Source organism: Suillus subalutaceus, assembly GCF_016647625.1.
Source record: "Suillus subalutaceus strain FC151 chromosome Unknown DFJ58scaffold_81, whole genome shotgun sequence".
Taxonomy (NCBI): Eukaryota; Fungi; Basidiomycota; class Agaricomycetes; order Boletales; family Suillaceae; genus Suillus; species Suillus subalutaceus.
Genome location: NW_024540330.1, coordinates 139,879 through 162,287, shown reverse-complemented (window position 1 = coordinate 162,287; position 22,409 = coordinate 139,879). Strand labels below are relative to the sequence as shown.

General features: G+C 48.4%; 6 protein-coding genes across 6 annotated transcripts; 1 reads left to right on the top strand and 5 right to left on the bottom strand.

Moving 5' to 3' along the window:
* Positions 1 to 924: 924 nt before the first annotated feature.
* Positions 925 to 10,368, bottom strand: DFJ58DRAFT_843017 (uncharacterized protein; the record flags this gene model as incomplete). Its single annotated transcript, XM_041392906.1, has 46 exons — positions 925 to 986; positions 1,021 to 1,058; positions 1,113 to 1,133; positions 1,207 to 1,262; positions 1,316 to 1,481; positions 1,531 to 1,620; positions 1,676 to 2,023; positions 2,069 to 2,086; positions 2,150 to 2,324; positions 2,374 to 2,390; positions 2,446 to 2,494; positions 2,541 to 2,852; positions 2,903 to 2,940; positions 3,150 to 3,159; positions 3,203 to 3,340; positions 3,399 to 3,502; positions 3,582 to 3,652; positions 3,700 to 3,759; positions 3,809 to 3,888; positions 4,020 to 4,123; positions 4,167 to 4,344; positions 4,397 to 4,502; positions 4,560 to 4,681; positions 4,710 to 4,734; positions 4,788 to 4,920; positions 4,967 to 5,059; positions 5,108 to 5,145; positions 5,202 to 5,336; positions 5,387 to 5,450; positions 5,486 to 5,712; positions 5,750 to 6,611; positions 6,662 to 6,810; positions 6,906 to 7,116; positions 7,174 to 7,367; positions 7,406 to 7,443; positions 7,579 to 8,183; positions 8,320 to 8,347; positions 8,401 to 8,465; positions 8,517 to 8,771; positions 8,826 to 9,016; positions 9,065 to 9,257; positions 9,310 to 9,504; positions 9,559 to 9,751; positions 9,802 to 9,916; positions 9,997 to 10,208; positions 10,263 to 10,368. The coding sequence occupies 46 exons, from the start codon at positions 10,366 to 10,368 to the stop codon at positions 925 to 927; spliced, it is 6,690 nt and encodes a 2,229-aa protein (XP_041242017.1).
* A 1,111-nt stretch (positions 10,369 to 11,479) lies between these two features.
* On the top strand, positions 11,480 to 12,258 carry DFJ58DRAFT_843016 (uncharacterized protein; the record flags this gene model as incomplete). Its single annotated transcript, XM_041392905.1, has 4 exons — positions 11,480 to 11,787; positions 11,821 to 11,874; positions 12,019 to 12,175; positions 12,208 to 12,258. The coding sequence occupies 4 exons, from the start codon at positions 11,480 to 11,482 to the stop codon at positions 12,256 to 12,258; spliced, it is 570 nt and encodes a 189-aa protein (XP_041242016.1).
* Positions 12,259 to 12,496: 238 nt separating this feature from the next.
* DFJ58DRAFT_796819 (uncharacterized protein) lies at positions 12,497 to 14,039 on the bottom strand. Its single transcript, XM_041390601.1, has 7 exons — positions 13,882 to 14,039; positions 13,704 to 13,822; positions 13,488 to 13,649; positions 13,303 to 13,378; positions 13,119 to 13,250; positions 12,884 to 13,068; positions 12,497 to 12,827 (listed from the first exon to the last, which is right to left on the bottom strand). The coding sequence occupies exons 1-7, from the start codon at positions 13,949 to 13,951 to the stop codon at positions 12,582 to 12,584; spliced, it is 990 nt and encodes a 329-aa protein (XP_041242015.1). The 5' UTR covers positions 13,952 to 14,039; the 3' UTR covers positions 12,497 to 12,581.
* A 1,082-nt stretch (positions 14,040 to 15,121) lies between these two features.
* On the bottom strand, positions 15,122 to 16,246 carry DFJ58DRAFT_475199 (HIT-like protein). The gene is made up of 4 exons (XM_041380560.1): positions 16,010 to 16,246; positions 15,823 to 15,957; positions 15,707 to 15,768; positions 15,122 to 15,647 (listed from the first exon to the last, which is right to left on the bottom strand). The coding sequence occupies exons 1-4, from the start codon at positions 16,161 to 16,163 to the stop codon at positions 15,459 to 15,461; spliced, it is 540 nt and encodes a 179-aa protein (XP_041242014.1). The 5' UTR covers positions 16,164 to 16,246; the 3' UTR covers positions 15,122 to 15,458.
* On the bottom strand, positions 16,245 to 19,394 carry DFJ58DRAFT_705153 (Ndufs1, NADH-ubiquinone oxidoreductase 75kD subunit (775)). The gene is made up of 11 exons (XM_041383704.1): positions 19,136 to 19,394; positions 19,004 to 19,087; positions 18,896 to 18,944; positions 18,819 to 18,836; positions 18,737 to 18,760; positions 18,634 to 18,681; positions 18,516 to 18,578; positions 17,232 to 18,459; positions 16,868 to 17,175; positions 16,575 to 16,814; positions 16,245 to 16,520 (listed from the first exon to the last, which is right to left on the bottom strand). Exons 1-11 carry the CDS (start codon positions 19,209 to 19,211, stop codon positions 16,430 to 16,432), a joined length of 2,229 nt encoding a protein of 742 aa, XP_041242013.1. The 5' UTR covers positions 19,212 to 19,394; the 3' UTR covers positions 16,245 to 16,429.
* Positions 19,395 to 19,414: 20 nt separating this feature from the next.
* On the bottom strand, positions 19,415 to 21,772 carry DFJ58DRAFT_796805 (uncharacterized protein). Its single transcript, XM_041390600.1, has 6 exons — positions 21,709 to 21,772; positions 21,586 to 21,655; positions 21,233 to 21,520; positions 20,841 to 21,177; positions 20,078 to 20,782; positions 19,415 to 20,027 (listed from the first exon to the last, which is right to left on the bottom strand). Exons 3-6 carry the CDS (start codon positions 21,373 to 21,375, stop codon positions 19,581 to 19,583), a joined length of 1,632 nt encoding a protein of 543 aa, XP_041242012.1. The 5' UTR covers positions 21,376 to 21,520; positions 21,586 to 21,655; positions 21,709 to 21,772; the 3' UTR covers positions 19,415 to 19,580.
* Positions 21,773 to 22,409: the final 637 nt, after the last annotated feature.

Below are 22,409 nucleotides of genomic sequence, written 5' to 3'. Positions count from 1 at the left end.
AATGAAATGTGCTGAGTAATACATACGCTACCAGCCATCGGACATTGAGCGTCTGACTCGAAGATTTCATTCTACGGCCACCGTGCAAGTGTCTCGACTCTCGGTACCCCATCCAATTGGAAAGGCCAAGCGCAGATTTGGGCGTGTTTTGTTTTTCTATCGGGCCGAGTTGCTTGTAGCCGCTAGCGAACCCTCGTCTTCGCACAACTTTGCTTTGTATACTACCTCAGCCAGAGAAGCATAATCTTGAACGCATCATACTAGTAAACGCGTTCATAGACACAGACAATTTCATTCTCCCCGATTTCTCTTCCCTGTGTCAACTTCAGAGCCCCAGATGGATCAGCCTGAGGAGGTACCTATCATGAATGGCCTTACCAGGTATACATGGTGCAGCCTGGCCATCATCATTGGGGGGATGTCCGACCTGAATGTGTAGTCGTTTGTGGTTCGATCTGTATTTGCATATACTTCAGCCTGTCTCACACAACACTTCCTGCGCCAACAGCATTGCACTCCAAACTGCGCTACCCGCTCGGCTTCGCTATCGTCGGCCTCCCCGGTCCTCGGAGCAGGATGACTCGTTGATGAGAGGTGCTTAAGTTCGTTCATCCGGTTTTCATCTGTGGTTGCTACGCTGTTGATGTGCGTTCCTTGTCACCCGCATCCCCAATCTCGCCCGTCCCTGTTCTATTCAGTAACACCATACACTTTTGTTTTATTTGTTCTTGTCGAAATTGGCTGCGAGATAATACTCATTCATTCACTTGAAAGATGATGTGATACTCCCTCCTTTCATCCAACTAATACTTCCTTTCAGTACCAAACAAACGCATTCACCTCGCCCCCGCTCTCGTTATACAGCGATTCCAACCTCTCCATCAGTCTTAGGGAGATACTAAGCGCCATGGATCAACTCAGGAATTAGACAAGACTCCACATGTCGTACAGGAGGACAAGGGCGTTAGAAGACGATCGTCGAGCAGCTGCAGGAAGCGAGGTGACGGAGGTTATACGTACTGAGTGGTGTCTCAAGCTCCGACGCAGTATGTTGCGCCCTACTTTTGAGTCTTTACTCACTAATATGCTCTCATATGTAGTCCCCGACTTACATATTCACACTGGCTCTAGTACTATTGTATGCAAAACAAACATTGCTGTTTGCTCTAAATATTCGACGCATCCTTCAATCAATGGATGAGAGACCCTCTCGGCTTCCTGAGCGATTCTGCAATTCCTAGGAACGTTTCGGCGAGTTGTACCTAAAGACAGTGTTGAACACGATTGGTACGCGTTCTTGCAGAAGCACTCTTACCGTGTCTAAGGCCTGCGTATATGAAGACGCGACTGTAGCTGCCGATGGGACCAAGGGATCTCTTGGAGCATTGTTTTGAATGTCAAGCGCGATTTGAGACATTCTTCGCAAGTATGTAGAAGATGTATCTGAACCAAATGATACTGCGTGGAAAGACAGTGGTTTGCTAGATTGTGTGTCAGAGGTTGCTAATACATGGAAACCCGGTCACGGACCCAAAACGGACCGCGGAGCGGCACAAATCTTGAACAGGCTTATCTGCGATATAGCACTCGCCATCCGACAAGAATATGATTACGGGGCTCCTGAAAACAATGTTACAGATCTGCAATACATTCGTGGGGAGATTTGATTGAGCACCTTTCTGAGCTCCAGTGTTGTTCCATAACTGATCGAGCTTGTTGAATCGCAGCAGTGAAGCTGGTGCCTCCATAAGCTGAATGAGGCAACATAGCATCTAGCAACTGGTCGGGAGAACTAGAAAAATCGTTGACGATGGCGTCTGTTGTGGACGTGTCGAAAAGAATAACACTGTAGGAGTCGCGCCGGGCTCCCTGCTGAGCACTGACTGCTGCAGCACGGGCAGACCAGAAATAATATAATGAAGACAGCACGGCACCAAATCGGTTGTTAGAGCGTTGCGTAATTCTGTCCGAGGCAGGAGTGTTCGGAAGGGGACGTCTGTCACTAAGGCTCATTGAGGAGGATCTGTTCATCATCAGCAATCGCAGTGACGTAAGAATTGCCTCGCACCTATCAGCCACAAAGATTCTGAAGTGTAGTAATGGTACAATTATTAATGTCTTCGCGACAGAACCCAAGATGATCACTCACACATGGAATGCTTGCTGGATGATCACGGGATTCCTGCATGAAAAGAGATGTCCGTCTTCGGAAACGTATCCTAAACCGACTTGGGTATTATTAGGATCTACTGGCGGGTGAAACAAAGGTAAAGTGCAATAGGATGGCTGAGCAGCATTTCCGGCTGCAGCAGTGTGCTCAGGTCCTGGCAACACGGTAAATCAACAATAGAACAAGCATGGGATACATCGTACCACTACACATCGAGTCACTAACAAGAGCATGAATTCAATTGTGTTATCACACTTTAAACATCCGAAACGCACCACTTGGCGAAATTTGCTTGCTCCTCTCTAGAGTAAGGATCCTTAAAGCCTGCGGACAATGTGAGCACAGTTACACGGACGACCGTGCCACTCACCAACCCGCCGCCAGAAGAGATTGTGCGTCACGTAGTCCTTGGCACGTTCCGGGTTGGGCATAAGTCTCTTAGAAATATGCTGAACCTCGTTATTCCCTCTGCAAGCGGAGGCGTCCGGGGCACGACAGTAGTCGATGTGGACATGGCGTCCCAATGCCTGACAGACAAGGTTGCACATCATCGGCGTCCCCTCGTCATTCGAAGAGAAGCGACGTCCTTCGACCTCGAGACCCGTATCATCGAGGCCATCCACTGCCCATCGAGACGAAGACATGGATCCGTGTCTAGTTTCATGTTCTTGTTGCGGGTGACCTGGAGCGATGGTTTGTGACAAGTGACGTCTAATATATCACGACACCTACCAAGCGGCAATGTGCAATAGTAGCCACAATGCTCACACCTTCAAAATATGAGCAATGTCCACAAAAATGAAAAAAAAAATGAAACCTCTCTCTGCAAAAATGCACCACGTTTTTATCCAAACTATGATTGTGTGAACCTTTGTGGACCACCGCTCCTGGTAGTATCGTCTTCACACATCTCAGTCGTTTAGCCACTGTTGAGGGCGAATCAGGGGCAATGTAAAAGGTAACTGACTCGCAAACGTACCTTGGGAGTACTGTGAATCAAAGACGTCTGTTAGCTCGGAAAATGACGCCCACAACAAACACAGCACGGAACCTTTGTGTATTGGAACGTCTCGTGCCTTCCGGTGAACGTTGCCTCTATCGATTGAGGGGTAGTCTCAATTTCGCAGATGCCATCAGCAGGTGCATGCCCTAGAACACAAATGCTCCTCCCTATATTGATATTAAATTTTGATCATCATAATACACGACATAGATGATATCAACGAACCCGCAGAGATGAACAGCGCCGTCCTGCAAGCCGTGAAGATGGTCTGTGTTCGTACAGAGTCTTTTGCAAAGTTGGCAAGGGAAAGAACAAAGTCGGGCATCACACTGGTGTTGATCATGGTCCACATCGCTGCATAACATAAGATCCAGAACGAAGCGCCAAGCATTGATTGCTTATACTTACCTTGCAACGCCACAAGTATCACGGCAAGGAGTGGAACAGTCGGCCAACGTCAGCCTTGACAGATCGCAGGGCTACACGTATTTGAGCACGTAAAAGTTGATTCAAGGGTTGGACATACCTGGCCACAGGCATGTACAGTGGCAGCGCATAAATGATCGCCTTCAGTGTGACCGATCACCTACACAGCTGGTTCAGTGGCCTTCTGACCATGGTGGAGATTATCTCACCTTCATACACTCATCCAGACATCCCTGTCTCCCGAATAGGCCGCAAATTTGGACCACAAAGATGCGCATTAACAACACATCTAGAAGCAACAAAAGTCATGTGAGTTCATGGACGGATATCATCAGGACTGGCTTAACATGTGATTGCCTGGATGACCCGCTCTGAAAACATCAGTCATTTACCGAGCGAGTACTAAGATAATTGACTTACGACATCGAGCAAGCCTTGGTCTCTCCAGACGAAACACAGAAATCGCAAGGATGTATACAAGCATGGGAAGTTTGGCAAGTATGCTGTCCATCGTGCAGTCGGCTCTGAATACAGAGCAGCTCGCAGCTTGCACATTTCAGCTTGCACAATTGACAGTTGCTCCTCAAGTCCACTGTTGCGCTGTCGAAGGCTCTCATAAGCTCGTCAATGCTAGCTTGCCCGCTTTGGAAACGAGCGACGTTCGACGATATCCACTCGCCGACGTGAGCGATGCGCAGACCGACCAGGCTATTGATGTGAATCGTCAAGTTTTCAATCCAAATATCTTCCGAAACATAATGGCGAGAATCATAGTCTCCCCATGCACGACACAGAACATTGCAATGCGACCTCGCGGGAGGACGATTGCTGGACACCCCCAGTCGCCAACGAAAATTCAGAAGAAGTATCGGGCATGTCAATAGGAATGTCGTTATCCAAGTTCTGCATAGACGTAATGCAAATGCGATTAAAGCAAAAGACGGCAGAAGTATTTCATACCTTCAAAGGTTCCGGGTCAGGATTGATCTCTTGCAATCCAAATGCCAGAGCATTTGGCAACACAGCTAGAAGAAGCTGTGCTCGATGCGAGGCCATCGATTCTGGGATGCAGTATTCGTGAACTGTAGAATTGATTTTTAGAGCACGCACGTGAGAGAGCTCCCCAGTCATTTGCCTGGGGTAGTTTGAATCAATAGTTTCATTAAACGTACGGTAAATTAAGCATACCTTCAGTTTCGCCATCAACGTCTTCATCGTATGAAGGAATTCTCCTGCTGTATTGTGCGTCAGTTTTTGTTTGTCTAACCGACGCTTGAGGGTCGGGAACAGCTTGTAGAACTCCCGTGATTCGATAACCGGCCTAAAAACAATAAACAATATGTGGACATGTGAGACACTCTACAGACCAAGGAACTATGTTCAACTGTCCAGCGTGGAGGCGAGAGATGAAGTTGGCTTCTTGTTCGTCTCGGACTATCCTCTGAAACTTAAGAGCAAACCTGAGTGACGACTTGAGTATGCGTTCTAATACATGGTCAGTAACATACTCTTTAGTGATTTCCGCTTTGTCCGAATCCACGACATCCTGAAAAGAAATGGGTTAAGGAACATGAAAAGTAACCGTCAGGAGGAGAAAATTACCTTGATGATGATAACCAATGCTGATTGAAACAGACTCGGATTGGCTGCTGGATCTAGGACAGTCGAACTCGACTGAAATGATTGGAATAAACCTGTGATATCGCGGTTCAAGGCAAAGTTGTTCCTGAATAATACCTATAGAACAAGGTAAAGCTCCCATCTACAACATGAAAGTAGTGGCAAACCAAGTTAGAAATTGCAGTATTGAACAGCACGAGCAAGGTATCTTCTTGAGCGGAACGCTCGATACTATGAACACCTTCCAAGAATGAGCATATCAGCACGTGATGCGCAAGGGTGCCTGATTCGACATGCCTTCAAAGTCCAAAGCGACTACAAGAGCATCTTTCGTTGGAGTCACCGACATCCACACTCCTTCTGTCGTGCGCATCGCTGATCCAGCGAAAGATGTATCCACGAGATGATTCAAGGAAAAGCTTTTCCCTACTGATTGTTCACCCATAGATGACACAACTTTGACAGGCTTGAAGGTACCAAGTAAAGTCAGTGGCTTTGAAAAATCGTTGAGTGTTCAGGCCGGTTCATACCTTTTTGGCCATGTATGACTGAAATAGAGATTCATACCAACCAAAAGACACGTAGTCGACAATGCGGTTGACATCCGCGCCGAGAAGGGACTTCTCCAGTTCGGTAGAATACACGCCGTTTTTGAGTGGAATAAACCGGTTTTCCTTGGTTACAGCAATCTGGATAGGAATGAGGCAGAGGAACTCCGCCAGCCACTCCCCAGCGCGAAATTTTGATACACTCCACTCCGTACCTGACAGGAAACTACCGGAGAAATCGGAGAATGTAGTTGCAGAGACCATCAGTGACTTGAGAATATTTCCGGTTGGCTTCTTTGACGTTCTTTCGAAGTGTGAAATAAGGTCATTGAAGTGCGGCGCAAATAGATGATGGTCCCGATCCGTAATGAACACCAATGTTCGCTGACATCTGCTACTGGACGATGTTATCGTTTCCCGCTGAACGGCGGGAAGAACTGGGAAGCGAGTCCACACTTCGGCGTGACAGTCAATGAGACAGTTATTGGCAGTGCCGCTGACGTTCTCGGACATTGCATGCCCTCCTCGGGCACCCTTTTCTTTGAAGGTGAACTCTGTCACTTTCCGGGTGATATCAAGAGCGATAGATCGACATGATTGAGTGTCGACGTCGAGTGTGACTAAATGCACGATATTCCGGCTAGTCAGCGAAGTCAGAAGCAGTGGCTGGTCAGTTGGAAGATCAGGGATCTCGAGCGGGATGCCATCCGTTGAGCCGAACGTGCTCCAGTGGTAGGCGGTTAGTTTCAAGTTAGACCCATGGACGTGAGCCGTGATTAAGCAAGAACCATCTGGAGTCGAGTAAACTGCTGTTGGAATTTGGATGAGATCGAGCGTCGCAGGCCTATGATATATAAATTAGATAACTTTAACATTTGTAGGCACGAGTCTGACCTGAACTGCATTGTCATCAGAGAGTAGACTCTTGCTTGTGCGGATGTATCAACGAGCAGCAATTCTTCGCAGCCGCAGATAAAACACGCGTGACTAATGGAGGTCCCTTCGGTGTACCATTGAGTCAAGTTGATCGCACTGCCGGTAGCCTGGAGACCTCGAGTGTCATCATAAACGAAGATATGTAATAAAAGCTGGTTGCATTCCTGTGAGCCTCTTCCAGAAGAATCCCAGTGAAACGAACCTTCTCTGTGGCAATAACGCCGAGCATATGCTTTGACTCGTCGAAAGCAAGAACAAATTCGCCGATTTTATCGCGGTTCAGCCGTTTCCCGCGACTGCCGCGAGCCAAGGCGCCCTCAATAGCAGTGAGGTGTTCCAGGTACACCGTCAAATTTCCAACCCGGTCAGTCGTCGCAAGCAAGATCTTTTCGCCTGGAAGAAGTTGCGCTCTCCTGGGACGGAGTTCTTCGTCAGTAATACCTATGTATCGATCTACAAAGAACACATACACCACTGAATCACCAATGGGTAACTTGAACGAGTGTGAGTTCCTAAACTTGGGCGAAGGAATCGAACTGGGATCGAACTGCAAGGAATGAAGATCTTGCGTAGTCAACTGCATGAGGTGAACTGTGAATTTTAGCTTTGGCTGCTTGAAATATCGCCTTGAACCAGTTATTTGCACGGAAGACGCTAATAGGGACTGTTTATTTCATTGACATTCGAAATCAAAAGAAATACCTTGTCCATCTTCGACTGCGTCAATGAGAAAAGTGTGCCTGCTGACTTATGAATGTGTTGAAGCATAAATACCACAAATTCTCTTACGAATTACGACTTGCTTGTGAACAGGCATTGATTTCAATGATGAACCTCTTTCGTGATTCGGCCAGTTGTTGCTCTTCACTGCTGACCGCTTCCCGACGAGCCCGGGCCAGACATGTATCGATTTGTATGCGGAGCCCATAATGAGTCAAAGCTTGTCGTCTGCTTCGCCAGAAGTGATTTGAAGTGCATGAATGCAACAGCCCTGGTCTCTGCAACGATTTTTTTCATGACAGGGAGCTTCTCGACGTCATCCAACTGAACGAGGAACTGAGCATCACTGAACGTAGACGCAGAAGCTTCTGCATCTTTGAGCATCTGATCTACGACGGACTGGGAGCGTGGTCCAGATGAGATGAAGGAATTAATGCCACTCAAAGCTTTGTTAAGCAATCCCTTCTGCTGCCCATGCGGTGTAGCACCATGTGCTAAGATTCTGAGGTACTCCTTGACACGTTTCATGTCCTCGTGAAGAATTGCATTCAGGAAGTCTTCATCTTTCGTCTGGACGTCGGGAAGTTGTCGAAGTAGGCTTTGAACGATACAAACGCGCTCCTTGCAGGTCTTGAAATCACGACTGTCAATGACCTCGATGCGCAGCTTTTGCACCGTGCGACGAATTGATTCCCCTATTTCTGGGTATAGCTCAATGACAGTTTGAAGTTGATCTGGATAGCCCGTTACTATGACACAACTTCACTGTATAGATAGATACCTTGAATCTCAGACCTATTCTGCTCGCTTTTCATGGAATGAGACGAAGAATCATCGGTCAGTTTACTTAGTGAATCGAATCAGAAATGGAGAAGATTGTTCTACATATGACTCACGAAGGGGCGATAACGGGTTCGGCCAGTCCTGGATACGTTTTTAATCAACTTATCAAACAATTGATTGCACAGACGTTATACCTTGAGCTATCGGATTACCCTGCTTGCTTTTAGTTGGGTCGGGGAAGGAATCATGTGTGAATGTGCTGAAAGGATCAAGTTATAAATACGATCCAGAAATATGAAGGAATACTCACGGAAATACCCCAATGATGGCATTGACCAATGCCCTGTGAATAGTGCGAACGAGAAGGGGCGATTCCTTCTCCAATGTCATCTTAATTCTGGCCTCTGTTGATGCTTTGGTGTCCCTGGCATTCGATGAAATATTGGCAGACTCCTGCTGCCATTGTCTGTACGATTGCGGGAAGCGATTCCCAAGGCCTGCGCCTAGCAAAAGGCGAAGTGCGTTGGTATCCAGATTCTCGTTCACATGTAAATTGTCTTGTTTCCTGAGGGCGTATCAATTTAGATTTGGAAAACTGACTACGAAGAGCGACACCCACAACCAAATACCTAAGCGGAAGCGATTGATGGACTGGCATTTTGACGCAACGGTGACCTCCCTGGCCAGTACATTGCTGACCGTCATGAACCCTTGAGTAATCTCGCCATGCAATAGCCAAGGCTTATGTAGTCCGATGTTCACTGTCGCCTCCGGATCAGGCTGAGACATGGCTATGTGATCGGACGTAGCCTACACACGACTGTCAGTACTGCACCAGTCATGACGAATGGGGCAAACCTGGAATCCAGGACGCGGTTTTACGGATTCTTCTTGCTCGTTGGATTTCCTAACTTCAAACGTAAACATCCTGTCAGATTCGTCTTCCATTTCCGTCAAGGTGTCTTCGTCTTCCCGTTCACTCCATACAATAGAGCGAGAATGCTCAGGGGAAACGAGCGCTGTGAGTTGATCACACATTTTCGTGAGGTACCTGTAGCCCTTGTCAAATTTAATTACCGGAAACCAGGGAGGACTGGACGAACCGCATGAAGGTGACGCGGTTTCGTTTCATGGAGGAAGGAGCTGCATCATCCCAAGTACCATCCTCAGGCCAGTAGACAACGAACAGTTGTTCATCGGAGCTAGCTTCACAATTTGTTCGAACCATGTAAAGTCCAGAACGAAGGCTTGGTGTTGAAACACTGGTCTCGCTGTGGTCTGCAACAAGCTGCGCTGCTCTACAGAAGCAAGTTCATTAAGATGTCAATCTGCAGCTCAAACTTGTATCTTACACGTGGTCGTCAACAACACCAAGAGACAACAGAAGTCGCGCTATTTCCTTTTTGCTCCCGTATATGCCAACGGGCTTCACGATCAAGGCATCCAGCGCGCTGAAGTTGACTTTCGTCATGGACACATATGCACCGGGACAAATGGTATTGGTGAATGCCCGGAGTGAATCCTGTGCAATAATAGTTTTGTCCACTAGGAGTGGCAATCAGCGAAGGAAGGCTCGATAAGGACGATGAAGTCACCTAGCCCACCGCTCCCTTGTTCACTGATCAAGTCCAGGACCCGGTACATCCCTTTGATCGACTGGACGAGGTCACCAGCATTATTATGCAGAGGGGAGTCTTCTACGTCTGACATCTGAAGAATAAAAATTCAGCCTAGATCCATGATGACAACAGCAAGAAAAGTGGACTTGCATGGTCGTCATCGGATTTTACGGAGTGATAAATATCATCATCCGAGTGCTGAGGTCTAAGGGTAGCGAATGTCTGATCTGCGTTATCAAATTTTGAAGGAAATGTTTGTGACGTAAAGTCCTCATCATCATGATCGTCCATCTCAAGCTCGTCGATCATGATTGATGGGGTGGATACACAGGAATATGAGCCCCGGGCAAGATCGCTTTTATCACCAATATCGAATGGTCGATCTGCGCAAGTCATGTTTAGCTTTCAACTAGCAGTAGATAGTACAGCTCACTTACCGACACCTTTCCTCTTGTTTGCCTTCTGGAAGGGCTGTGTATTTTGAGTAGCCGCGTCGTTAGCGTCGACTGGGAACAACTTTGGTGGTGTATACGACCCACTCATGATGGTGAATGACAGTAAAGAAAAAGTACCCCAATAACGCCCTCTTTAAAGGGTACGATAAGTGCCCCCAAGCAGGCTGCACTACTATATAGTCGAGGGCGCAGATCCTCCAATTGAACATGAGGTTTAGGATCAGCTTGGGATCCGCTTCAGCCGCAAACAGGTTCATCAGTATATAGGCTGTTCTAATGAACAGGTTGTACGGATCTTTGAATATGCTGCCTCGTTTCAGCATCGTGTAGCACTATCTGCTGTATGCAGATAGACCACCTCACCCACCTCTCCAAAATTCCCCCAAAGCGGAAAGTAGATAAGGATAGGGCTCAGGGCAGGATACGAATGGTCCCCTGTAGTCAAACTTTGTAAAAGAATTCGAAATACAGTTCAAAGACAGGCGATAACGCTCGCAGACCCTCGCAAGGAGACAAGCTGCTCCTGCAATATCTTGCAGTGGGTGGGTGCCAGGTCACAGTGCACCTGAAAGATTGGATTGGCTTTATTGTTGCTGCGGAAAAAAGAAAGTCGACGAGCACGAAGTACAGTCAAGTTCAAGGAAGGAACTTCCGAAGTAACACCACCGCGGCCTGTCATTGTCACCTTCCATGTAAGCTCAACTCCTGGACCCGTGCATTAAGCATTAGCTTCAAACTTGGAACTTTGTCTCCTGCAAGATAGGGCGTGACGGGTGAAATGTGAATCAGTACAAAAGACTGGTGCATTATATTGAAAATGAGAAGGGTGTATTAGAAATTAGACTTCGTCACGGTCGCAAGCCGCTGACAAAGCTTGCGAGCTGCAATTTCACCATCAGTCACGACTCCAACGTCTCAACCGGTTCAACGTTGCAACGCCAAACTCTGCTTGATTTTTACTAAGCACTTGCCTGCGAGTGTCAGACTGTGATCAGTCTGCGATTTATAAAGTGTTCCCCAGAAGTCCGTAGCGTCCACTGAATGCTTAGCGCTTGAAGTTGCGCCTCGAGGCTTGCGGTCAGGTATTACTACTGTGATGTACACGATGTACATGGGACCCACACCCTTCCTCGGACTATTTCAAATCACACCCACGTTTCACTCAAACTGATACACATCGACAACCAACTAGGAGGGAAATGGCTCCTAGATCAAAGGTCGTCCGTCCGTCCGTACCGGCCACACTCACACTCCTCTCCTCACTCACCCGCGGCCTCCCGAATCCCACTACTACCTTCTCCTCGACTTCACTCACTCTACATCCCGCACTTACTGATGTTCTTCAAGATAAAACTGTCGGCAATACTTCTCCTGGGGCTTTGGTGTATCAGCTTCCAGTGGAAGGAGGGAATTGGACAGTCTCGTCGATTGTCCAGGACTCCACGCCAAGGGACGCAGATAATCCGAATAACCTGTACGCCCTATCAGGCGATTGGCACATTGGCAGGTCATGAACGTAAGATTTTCATGTGCGACGCAGGACGCCAGGTGTGGTGGCTATCCAGAAGACGCGTCATGGGGAGATGGGTCACCAGTGAGCTTATTGCGTTGTGCAAGGAAAGAGAAGTGAAGATAAAAGGACGATGCGCCGGAGGAAGAGGTTAAGGAGTCAGCCCCAGACGGATCAGCCCGAGGGTGTACCTATCATGAATGGCCTTACTAGGTATACACGGTGCAGGTTCTCGGAGATGGACGCCATCATCATTGGGGGGGTGTTCGACCCGAATGCGTGGTCGTTTGTGGTTTTATCTGTATCTGCATGCCGGGATACTAGAGACATCAACGAATCCGGGGGTGGTCGAGGCTGCGGCTGCGATGGTACTTCTCGTGCAATAGTCTAGCTGATGCTGCATTATCTTCTGTGCAGGGCTTACACGATGATCTGAGTCGTACGATTGACCTCACCGACACGTTGTAGAGGGACCGCATATGGATCATTGAAGGCAATACATTGTAGTCAAGTACTTTGAAGCATTTGTTACGCGTGTCACCTCTATGTACCTACATAGTACAAGTTAGTAGTATTATATCCCGATCGAATCGCGAAAATGATGTCATGTCCGTTCTGTTATTACTTGTACTAGTACCACGAGATTGTATGTAGAGGCAGAACTCATGATGCATCAACTCTGATCAAACTAATAAATTAAGTAGGTGTCGGGGACTGGCGCGGCCGAGCACTGTTACGATAGTATAGCATTGAGGTCAAATTTAAGTAGAGTACATATTTCGAGGTGCGTGTTACACAGACTCTGCCGGGCATGGCAATAGCTGGTCCTCATTCCCTTTGCCAAACCCTGGAGTACCGTCATCGAATTGGGATATATGGACCTGCAAAGGCTTCATAGCATTTTGCCGCGAGCTTTCCTGTCCCGCCTCGCTAGTTGTCCTTCTGGGCATACTGATACTTGAGTAATGGCGGTTTTTTCTAGCGATTGCGATGCGAATAAGCACCATGTAGAAGGCGATCGACACGGTCGGCATGATCTAGTTAATTGAAGCTTAGTTTCATGTTCGACGATAGGTATTTAGGGCAGAATCACCATGTCCAGCATAACAACTTCCCCATTGTTCGTGCAGACGAAACAGATTAATGCTATAAATAGCATCACAGAGTACAAAACAGCAGTATCCACAAGCACGCGCACAATTGGCATCATAGTGCCTTTCGTAGCGCGAGCTTTAGAGACGTTGCTCTCAATCGACCAGATGCGATACACCAATAATCCTGGACACATTCAGGGCCTCGACATCGCGCTCACGCAGAAAAGTGCTTACCTGAACTCAATAGGTTAGTCGCGATCGTCAAGGAAAAGAACGCCGTGACCCAGTTCGCAAGCATCTGGGCGTAGATGTTTCCAGAGTCACTCCCGGATTGCGATGCACTGTAGAGGCCAATAACACCAGTCACTTCGAAGCAACGTCAGAATGCACGACTTCCTGAGCCTGGTTGTGCCCCAACCTGCGACGCTGCACCACAGTATGCTTGGTAGGATGATAATCCAGATGGATTGCCAAACAGTATAGCAGCGATAAATCTATAGCCAGGTAATTTCGATAAGCCCAGAGATTCAAACAGCCATCAATTGAAACCGAAAAAGAAAGATACGGAGTGTTTTAAACAGGCAGATAAGGATATGAACCCACCACCACTCCATCAGCAAGTAGAGTTTGTAAGACGTAAAACGCATGCTTGAGCACATACGTTTGTTGGGAAACGTCTGCGAAGAATGCCGATGGCCCGCCTGGGTACGTGCTGCGATACGTCACAAATGCGTATTCGACACGAACAATGTCCACGATGATGTGCTTGGGGGATGTAAGTATATGATAACAAATTCAAATTTAATAAGAAGTGTTAACCGCAGTACTCAGCATGCACAGCAAGATGGCGACCACGGCAATGGGGCGATTGATGTCTCGTATGCGCCGTTTGTAGGTCAAAGACCAGATCGTACCTATAAACAGAAGGATTGAAAAGCCTGGAGAAGTGACCGTAGCTTGGTGAGCACGGGAAGGACAGACTTATTGCGAAATCCACCGTATAAAATGCCTTCCAGCACTGTTGACATTAAAGTACCGGCATCTAATGGTATGCCACTTGCGACCATGGAGAGATAGAAATGTCCAGTTGCCTATGGACTAGGAGATGTGGGAAGGTGCAAAGGAATCTTCACCAGCTTTCACGTATATCGTTATATATAGAAACGACTTGGCCTCGAGGTCTATTAGTGGGGCTTACACATTCGGATCTCGTGGTGGCATCTTATGGCAGTATCACATCGCAGATAGGCTGACGTATCTAAGGCCACAGCCGCAGGTGGACTTTACAGCTCGTATATCCGGCAATGATAAGGGTTTAACTGTAACAAGCTAGTTTGTTTGAGCCAGCGACCGGCGATAGGCCCAAACAGCAAACAGCCGAGTGCCGCTGTGCTGACGAAAACCTTAGTAGTACCCGCTGCAGTCAGTCGTCTGCGAGGAACCTGTTAGCTAGAACCTAGGGACATACTATGCAAAAATTACGTGTGCATCAATGCAACATCCGGCGATCACAGCATCGCACCGAAGTCTAGAGAAGTCCACCCCGCATCATGATCATGATCACTGGCAGAGCTACAACTAGTGTCGTTGACAGATTACTGCCGTTCTGCCATTCGCCGTGGCAGAACTTGGCAGAACTTGAAAAGGCACCAGAGCATGCGTGAGATGAATCTATGATAAACTGTATAGTTGTCAATGCAAATCTTAATTGTATCTACCCAATAAATGAACATTAGAATCAGGCGTTTGTCTATGGTTAAGCAAGCAACCTTCTTTCTGTCGTCCCACATGCAGGCGACGTTGAGCGGCTGTTCTCGGACATGGGCGGCACTCAGTCAGTGAAGCGCTGCAATCTTTCAGTTGCAACCTTTTGAAACAATCGCAAAAATCCGTGCAAACCTTCGCTTTCACAGCCATCAGAGGACATAGTTGCAATCCGCCAGATATGTGGGAGAGGCAATCTATAACGCAGTATAATTCAAAATACTGTGATGTGTACTTGACATATTAGTACTTACTTGATTCCCAAGCGTCCAGGACTTGGTCTTTATCTCTGCAATTTCTTATACCAGTATTTCAGCTCCCTTTTCGGGCCCATAGCTAGAATGGTGGCCTGAAATCAGGGAAGAAGCATAGGACTGCTGGGCTGACTACGCAACAATGCGCAACGAAGTCCCACCTGCAAAGTGCAGCAGAGCCACAGCGCTTGTGATGTAGCGCGCATCCGATGAGCAAAGTTGTGCGGGACCGAGTTTATATCTCGAGATCTCATGACCGACTAGATGAGGAGTGTTTTGTATTATGGGCGCTGTGGCACTGCACAATTGGAAGGCTTTTGAGATCCGAAGGTGTCTAGATGCGGATGATATTGCAACCAATACGGCAAGGCAATCGTGACCAGTGTAATGCATGAAGTACACATCAATTGTCAAAGATGGGCGGTACATACTTATGTCATCACTGTAGGAGTGTTACCTACATGACAGCAACAGGATTCTGGGAGATGACATCAGCGGTATAATAAGAGTAGGATATATTTCAGATACTAAGCGAGATGGACGTTGTCCCGTACCATTACAGATTAGCTCGTATCCTCACAGCCAGGACCTTCCCTTCATCCTCATCGAGCTCCTCCCTCGACTCAAATTCTCGCTGGTGCATCTCCCGCCGGCTTAAAGCTATCTCCTTCTCCTTTGCTTTCTCCGACGGTTCTACTCCTGCGCTCGAGTCAAATGATGGGGCAGGAATGATATGGTAGTGAACCTAAGTAGCAACGTCATAGAGTGAGCTTCAAAGCTGGAGATGAAGGTTCGAACACATACGTGTGGCACTGCTTGCGCATACTCCTGATTGCACACCACATTGAGTGCGGTATTATCCAATGCTTCGGGTCGATATCTTCAACATACCCCACCGAATATCATAACAGCATCCTCACCTTTCGTCAGTCCATTCGCTACTTTCGTTACAGCCTGCCCCACTGCGCTGGCATATTCTGGGGGTAATTCTGATACCCGCGAATAGTGGGCTTTGGGTATAACAAGAGTGTGCCCACGTCTCAAAGGCAAGATATCTGTGCAGGAGGTTAATACAGTTTCGCCCACTTCTCAGCGCCAAGTACTCGCCCAGAATAGCTATGACCTTGTCGTCCTCGTACAGACGCGTCGAGGGCATTTCGCCTGCGATGATACGACAGAATGGGCAATTACGATCCGCATCGTCCCTCCATTCTGTTGGTATACTGCGGTTTTTATGTGCGCCAATAATGAAGGATGTCATGGGAATGGAGCAAAGGGAATCGGACAGAAAGGCACGTCTGACTGCTTTTACCTCATCTTGGCAGCAGTTCCAACTCGAGGTCGAACAAAAGCGATAAAAGTATTAGAATACAGTATAGATCCGGTCTGTCAATATGCCCCAAACAGCTGCAAACAGGATGGCACCTAGCAGGAGGAAGCTCTGATGACCGCCTAGCACTTAGACTAAGAGCATGATACGCCTAAGAAGAAATTGCCACAACTACTCCTACTACTAGCATACATCTATCACGCATAAGCTGCTTCCGAGCCCTTTTCACTCAACCCATAGTCCTCTCCCTTGACAAAAGCGCGCGTACATTGTGCCATAGTGACGGAGCTACCAGCGATGCGTGAGCCTGAGTGTAGAAATAAATAAAAAGGAAATACTAACGCGCGTGAGATGGGGTCGGTTTGGTAGAAGTTGGAAATGGGCTTGAGGAAGGGCTTGCCAGAGACCTTCGCCGATGCCGTATTGGCTGCTATTGTCTGAAGACCCGCTACAGCGACTTCGGGAGATGTCTGTTCTACAACATCGTAGCGAACAAGAGTGGGCGAGATATCCCACATGCGGTCACGCAAACTCAGGACATCATCGTAGGGCAGTGGTGAACCGAGAACCTCCGACAGTGCACTAGAATATAGGAAGTGAGCATAAATAACAGTCAAACAAAAATAGCATCGTACCGGATGATCTTCCAGTCCTCGCGGGAAGCGCCAGGCGGGGGAACAGCGGCACGACCTACTTGTGACCGGCCCTCCGTATTTACCCATGTCATAGCCTTTTCAGTGTATGCTGCGGCAGGCAAGCAAACATCAGCAAGCGAGGCGCCAAGATCTCCGTGGTGGCCTTGGTATACAACGAAAGCATTCGCAGGTATAGACTTGGGGTCGATTTCGTCTGCGTTAAGCAAGTAGATAAATTTGGGTTGGGTACTGGCGGCCTTCTTCGAGGGAACAAACCCAATTTCGTATGCCGCAGGTCTAGAGGCAATCTAAAAGGCAATCAATTCATTCGACTGAGATTCAGAAGTTAAAAGCCAAGGCTTACCCTATGTAGGACAGAGAAGCCATTCCACTGAGGGGTAATGAGCGAATCTTTGTTCTTCTCGACAAACTTGGCCAACGCGTTATAAGCAGCAGCACCGTCAGGCTGCTCCGCAAGAGCGCTCCCAACGATGATAAGGGGCCGCTTGGCTGCTTTGAATTTGGCTGCGAATGTTCCCTTGCCAGCAATGAAGTCAGCAAGAGCCTTAGAGTCTGCTCCGAGGTAGTCGTAACCGTACGCCATATCAGTACGCTCGCCGATGAGGCCGACCTCGAGACTTGTGTGCAGCCAGCTCTTGCGAATGCGAGAGTTAAGGACAGCAGCCTCGTGGCGTGGGTTAGTGCCAACAAGTAGGATGGCATCAGCTTCCTCAACACCAGGGATGGTAGAGTTGAAGAGGTAATTGGAGCGAATGTCAACACCATGTGGGGGCGGTGCGCTGCCATTGATCTGGTCGAGTGCAAGATTGTCCGATCCTAGGCGGTTGATCAAGTCTTTGAAGGCAACAAGGGACTCGGTGTCAGCAAGGTGTCCAGCAACGCCTTGAATCTCATTGCCAGTAGCCCCCGATGAGGCAATACCATCTGCAATTGTTTGTAGAGCTTCCTCCCACGAAGCTGCAACAAAACGGTCGCCTTGCTTGATAAGAGGCGTAGTCAAACGCTGGAACTTCAAGCCGTCGTAAGCATAACGCGTCTTATCACTAATCCACTCCTCGTTGACTTCGTCGTTGGTTCGAGGCTGGATTCGCATCACTTGGACACCGCGAGAGTCGACGCGAATATTCGAACCAACGGCATCCATGACATCGATGGACTCGGTATTTTTTAGTTCCCATGGTCTGGCATGGAAGGCATATGGTTTGCTTGTTAAAGCGCCGACGGGACAAAGGTCGATGATGTTGCCAGAAAGTTCGGAGTCCATGGTCTTCTCAACATACATGCCGATTTGAAGGTCATTACCACGACCCGTCGTGCCAAGCTCCTCGACACCAGCAACCTCGTTAGCAAACCGGACACACCGCGTGCATTGAATGCAGCGGTTCATGGAAGTCTTGACAAGAGGTCCAAGGTCCTTGTTCTCCACTGCACGTTTACCCGTGATTTCGTGGAAACGCGTACGATCAGAGCCGTATCGCATGGACTGGTCCTGAAGGTCACATTCGCCACCCTGGTCACAAATAGGGCAGTCGAGTGGGTGGTTGGCTAGAAGGAATTCCATGACACCCTCGCTGCGCATCTTGTGAGCAGACCCGATAAAATGCAGATACCCTCAACATTATCTTACCGAGCTTCATGAACCAGCGGGGTATTTGTGAACACCTTGGAACCAGGCATGGCCGGCATGGCACTGAATATCAATAATAATAAGTACATGAACTTGAAAAATGAGTATATCGTCATACCATGATGCTACTGGCTTTGGGGAACGCTCGACCTCAACCAGACACATACTAAAAGTAAGCGTCAACATACCGTCTCCCTTTCGCCGTCACACTTTGCACTCACCGGCAGTTACCAGCAATCGCGAGTCTAAAAGGCAGTTTCAGCCTCTACATTCTGTCAAGAGAGAAAGTGTATTCTGACGAACCTGTCATGGTAGCAAAATCTGAAGAGGGAGTTAGTGAGCTCCTACCGGAGTAGTACAAATCGATAGAAAAGACTTACCGAGGAATCGTAGCACCAGCAGCCTCGCAAGCTTGAATCAACGCGGACCCTGCACGATAATAAGCTCTGTAAAACGCGAAACGCGAACAGAAACATAAAGATGTGTACCTTGCGGAACCGTTACCTCCTTCCCGTCAACAGTAAGAGTGATGTCAGCTTGACGCGTGGATGTGGACGCTATAGATCTGCGGCCTACAAAATATGAATATCCAAGATGACATGGACGTCAAAGCAGCGCACCTCCATGTGAAGCACCAGAGCAAACGACCTTCCCGAGTCGCCCCGTTGAGGAGGGCCGCGAAACCAAGCGTAACATTAAGATAATATCTGGAGGACCAAGAAATGTGCAAAGAAAACCGGACAAGTGTAGGTCGCTCGCACGGACGAGCGCTACCGGTTTAAAAAGCGGAGAATATCGGTGCTCGTCGTGATACACAGCGACCAACGAAATCGCGAGTATTACACGATTCGGGCGGAGTTCGAATCTGTCATGGTGCCGAACTTGTTCCGGCAGAAACATTTGTACATGTTCATCAGATATGTCATTACTTGCAGGCAGTAAATAATACAAGTACAAATACTAGTAAGTGTTCGGGCTGAGTTCCATCGCGGCCGTTCCAGCAGCCAATTATTAGATGATTAGCATGATTAGCAGATTACGTCCTTCGTACCCTCCGATCAAGTCTCAAGGAACATAAATAACGAGGAGAACATTAACAATCAGCTTCTCCAGTTCTCCGTTCGATACAAAGTATACCCTTTCCTTCGCAAGCGGACCGGGAACCCAATCAGAAAGGATGAAAATTTCCGCTTCAGAAAGAGGGATTGCACCGCTCTCCTCAACCCTCATCCTCAGGTTGTGAGCTTCGATTTTCGTTATCTCCACGTCATCTTCTTCTGGACCTCCGTAGTAACTCATCGGGCCGCGGATGGATTTTGCTGAACGAGCAGGTGATCCAAAAGCGCTGGGAAAGCCCATCGATGACAAGCTTGTTGGCGAATCCAGAACATCGTTTCCGCATTCTACGGTCCGATCGATGGGCCAGACGTATCCGCCTGCTGCCCAATGCAGTTCCGGTGCAAGTTTGTACACCTTCAGGGCATGGTATAATAGTGAATCGCTGCCCTTAAGCTGGTCACCTTACGTCAATAAAGGCCTGCCCGTAGTCAGCTGAGACTCACATGAGGTACTAATGACTCGGCTAGGCCCTCCGAAGGGTTAACGCCGTAATCCTGCGTCAAATAGAATGCTACTTTTCGTCCGCGAGACAGGCTGAGGACTGGGGAAAGAAGATCAAGGAAGTATTCACTCGGTGTGATCAGAGGATCGACTGCTGCGCCGTATGTCTTCAGATGCACCGCGTACGTGAAGCTCATTCTGCATCCTTGCTGGATGGTCTCGACTTCGTATTCGCATTCCCCAAGGAATGCGGTCCAGTGGACCTCCGAAGGTTTGCCTCCACCTCCGAAGAACTTCTCTTCTGTCCCTTCTGCATCTCGGACAATCATGTTTCCCCCGCGATGGTGGACGGGTAGAGTGACGCATATTGTAGCGACTCTACCATCGTTGCGTAATGTACGAGGCTGGGGCGCCATACGCGCTCCAGTTACCATCACCTCCAGCTTATCTCTCAGGGCGGTGAGGTAATGTCCCATAGGTAATGCTGGGAACAGTGCGTTGCGTACCGCATCGAGGATGGGATGGTTGGCCATTTCGAGAGTGGCGGTCAAGGGAAGATTTGCGGGGTAGAAGAGGGTCTCACGATCAGGGTATACATCAAATCCAGGTGTCGGGTGGGGTTTACATGCTGCAAGTAGCACTTCGAGAGCCGGAGGTGTGTCGTAATCAATGTTGATGGGGAAATCAAGCGAGTGCGTGATGCCACTCTGTAAATCGGACCCAGATTCAGATAACGACTATCAATCAGTGCCACGAACAGCTCACCTTGGAGCGGAAGAATAGTACCAAGGACGCCGGGTCCATTGGGATGTGACCGGTGACAGTGAATGGACGCGCTTTGGCGGTGAGTAAACGAGACACGCTCGCACGAAGAGCACTTTCAGCGCCATATTCAGACTGACGACGACGAACGCCTGGTCGCTTTGGAGATGATGTATTCATTTTGAGTGGTCGCTCGATTTCGAATTCTGATGATACACTTCCGTTCCGCGAGAATTTACGACTGCCATCTGAACGGCTGCTGTCTGAGAGGCGACTCGCAGCGGATGGTGTGGGAGAGCCCAGTGCTGATCGTGGATGCATCGCAATAGTAGAGATGTCGCTAATGGTTAAGGAAAAGAGTGAGGATCTGTGGAACTGGAGGGGACTCTATTTACCAGCCGGAAACTGTGAGTGGCCAAAAAGAGCCACATCTAGCGTGCCGAGATCCAGTGGACAACGATGACATCGAGCCAATCACGCACCCACAACGTGTTTGATCCATCATAGACAAGATGGGGTTGTAGGTACAGCAAGACATCTTTGGTAAAATTTGGCCAACCCGCTAGTATTTCCAAGCCGGAGTTTCGCATTCGAATGGACGTTCCTGATCCCATCTTGGAAGAACGGTCCTGCAATCGAATAAAGTTCAAGAACTTCACATCTGATTTGAACCGCCTGCATTGCTGAGTACAACGCGGCGTCAGCATGGCAATGTCTATAGTGAAAGGTAACAACATTTTATACGTACAAGCGTCTTTTGTCTCTGCAAAAAGCGACCAGCACAAAGCATTGTTGTATCAATTGATTAACTCTGAATCCTGTGATCATGATAGAAGTCAATAACCAACTGACACGTGCATACTTGACATACCATCCTTTGTACACAGCAGATCAACAACAAACTTGCAGAAAATACTCACTCCCGGTCATCCGCGATTGTTTGAATCAAAACATTTCATTTCAGCGCTTCTTATGAAATGCACGTGACTCGGGCGGGGTGCCGAAGCGGAAGCGGTACCATCCACCCAAATCCAACCAGTCTTCGGGTTCGTACTTTGTCCAACAAAAAACATATTGCTTCACGCTACCTACATACCAGATGTGACTAGACACTAATATGTCTGCAGCTACACTCGAGCATCAAGCTCAGTCACCGCCAGCATCTTGAACAAACCTAGTAAGATGTGAACACGAGGCCCAGGGTGTCCATAGCGCACCTGTGTGTACTGCACATTTGGCACATATCAAAGCGCCGGTCGCAGATCGTTTCAAGGAAGGTGGCTAGACAAAGCTATGCAAGGCCGCCTTCCACATCTTCGCACACCGCCATTGGATAGTCACGCCCGCCTCGGACGCCTCCTGCGGTGGACAGAAGGCAACATGCCAGATCCCAATTATGGCGGTGAACGCAGCCATACGGATCTGTGGCATGCCCAACACAGATACCAAGGTCCAGTCGCCATCGGGAAGAGAAGACGAATATAGATCGATGATCGAGGGGTCCACCTAGTGTAGCCAGCCTACACCTGAATCGACCAAGTGAAACAGCCAAGGACGGCTTCCTCGTCCTAC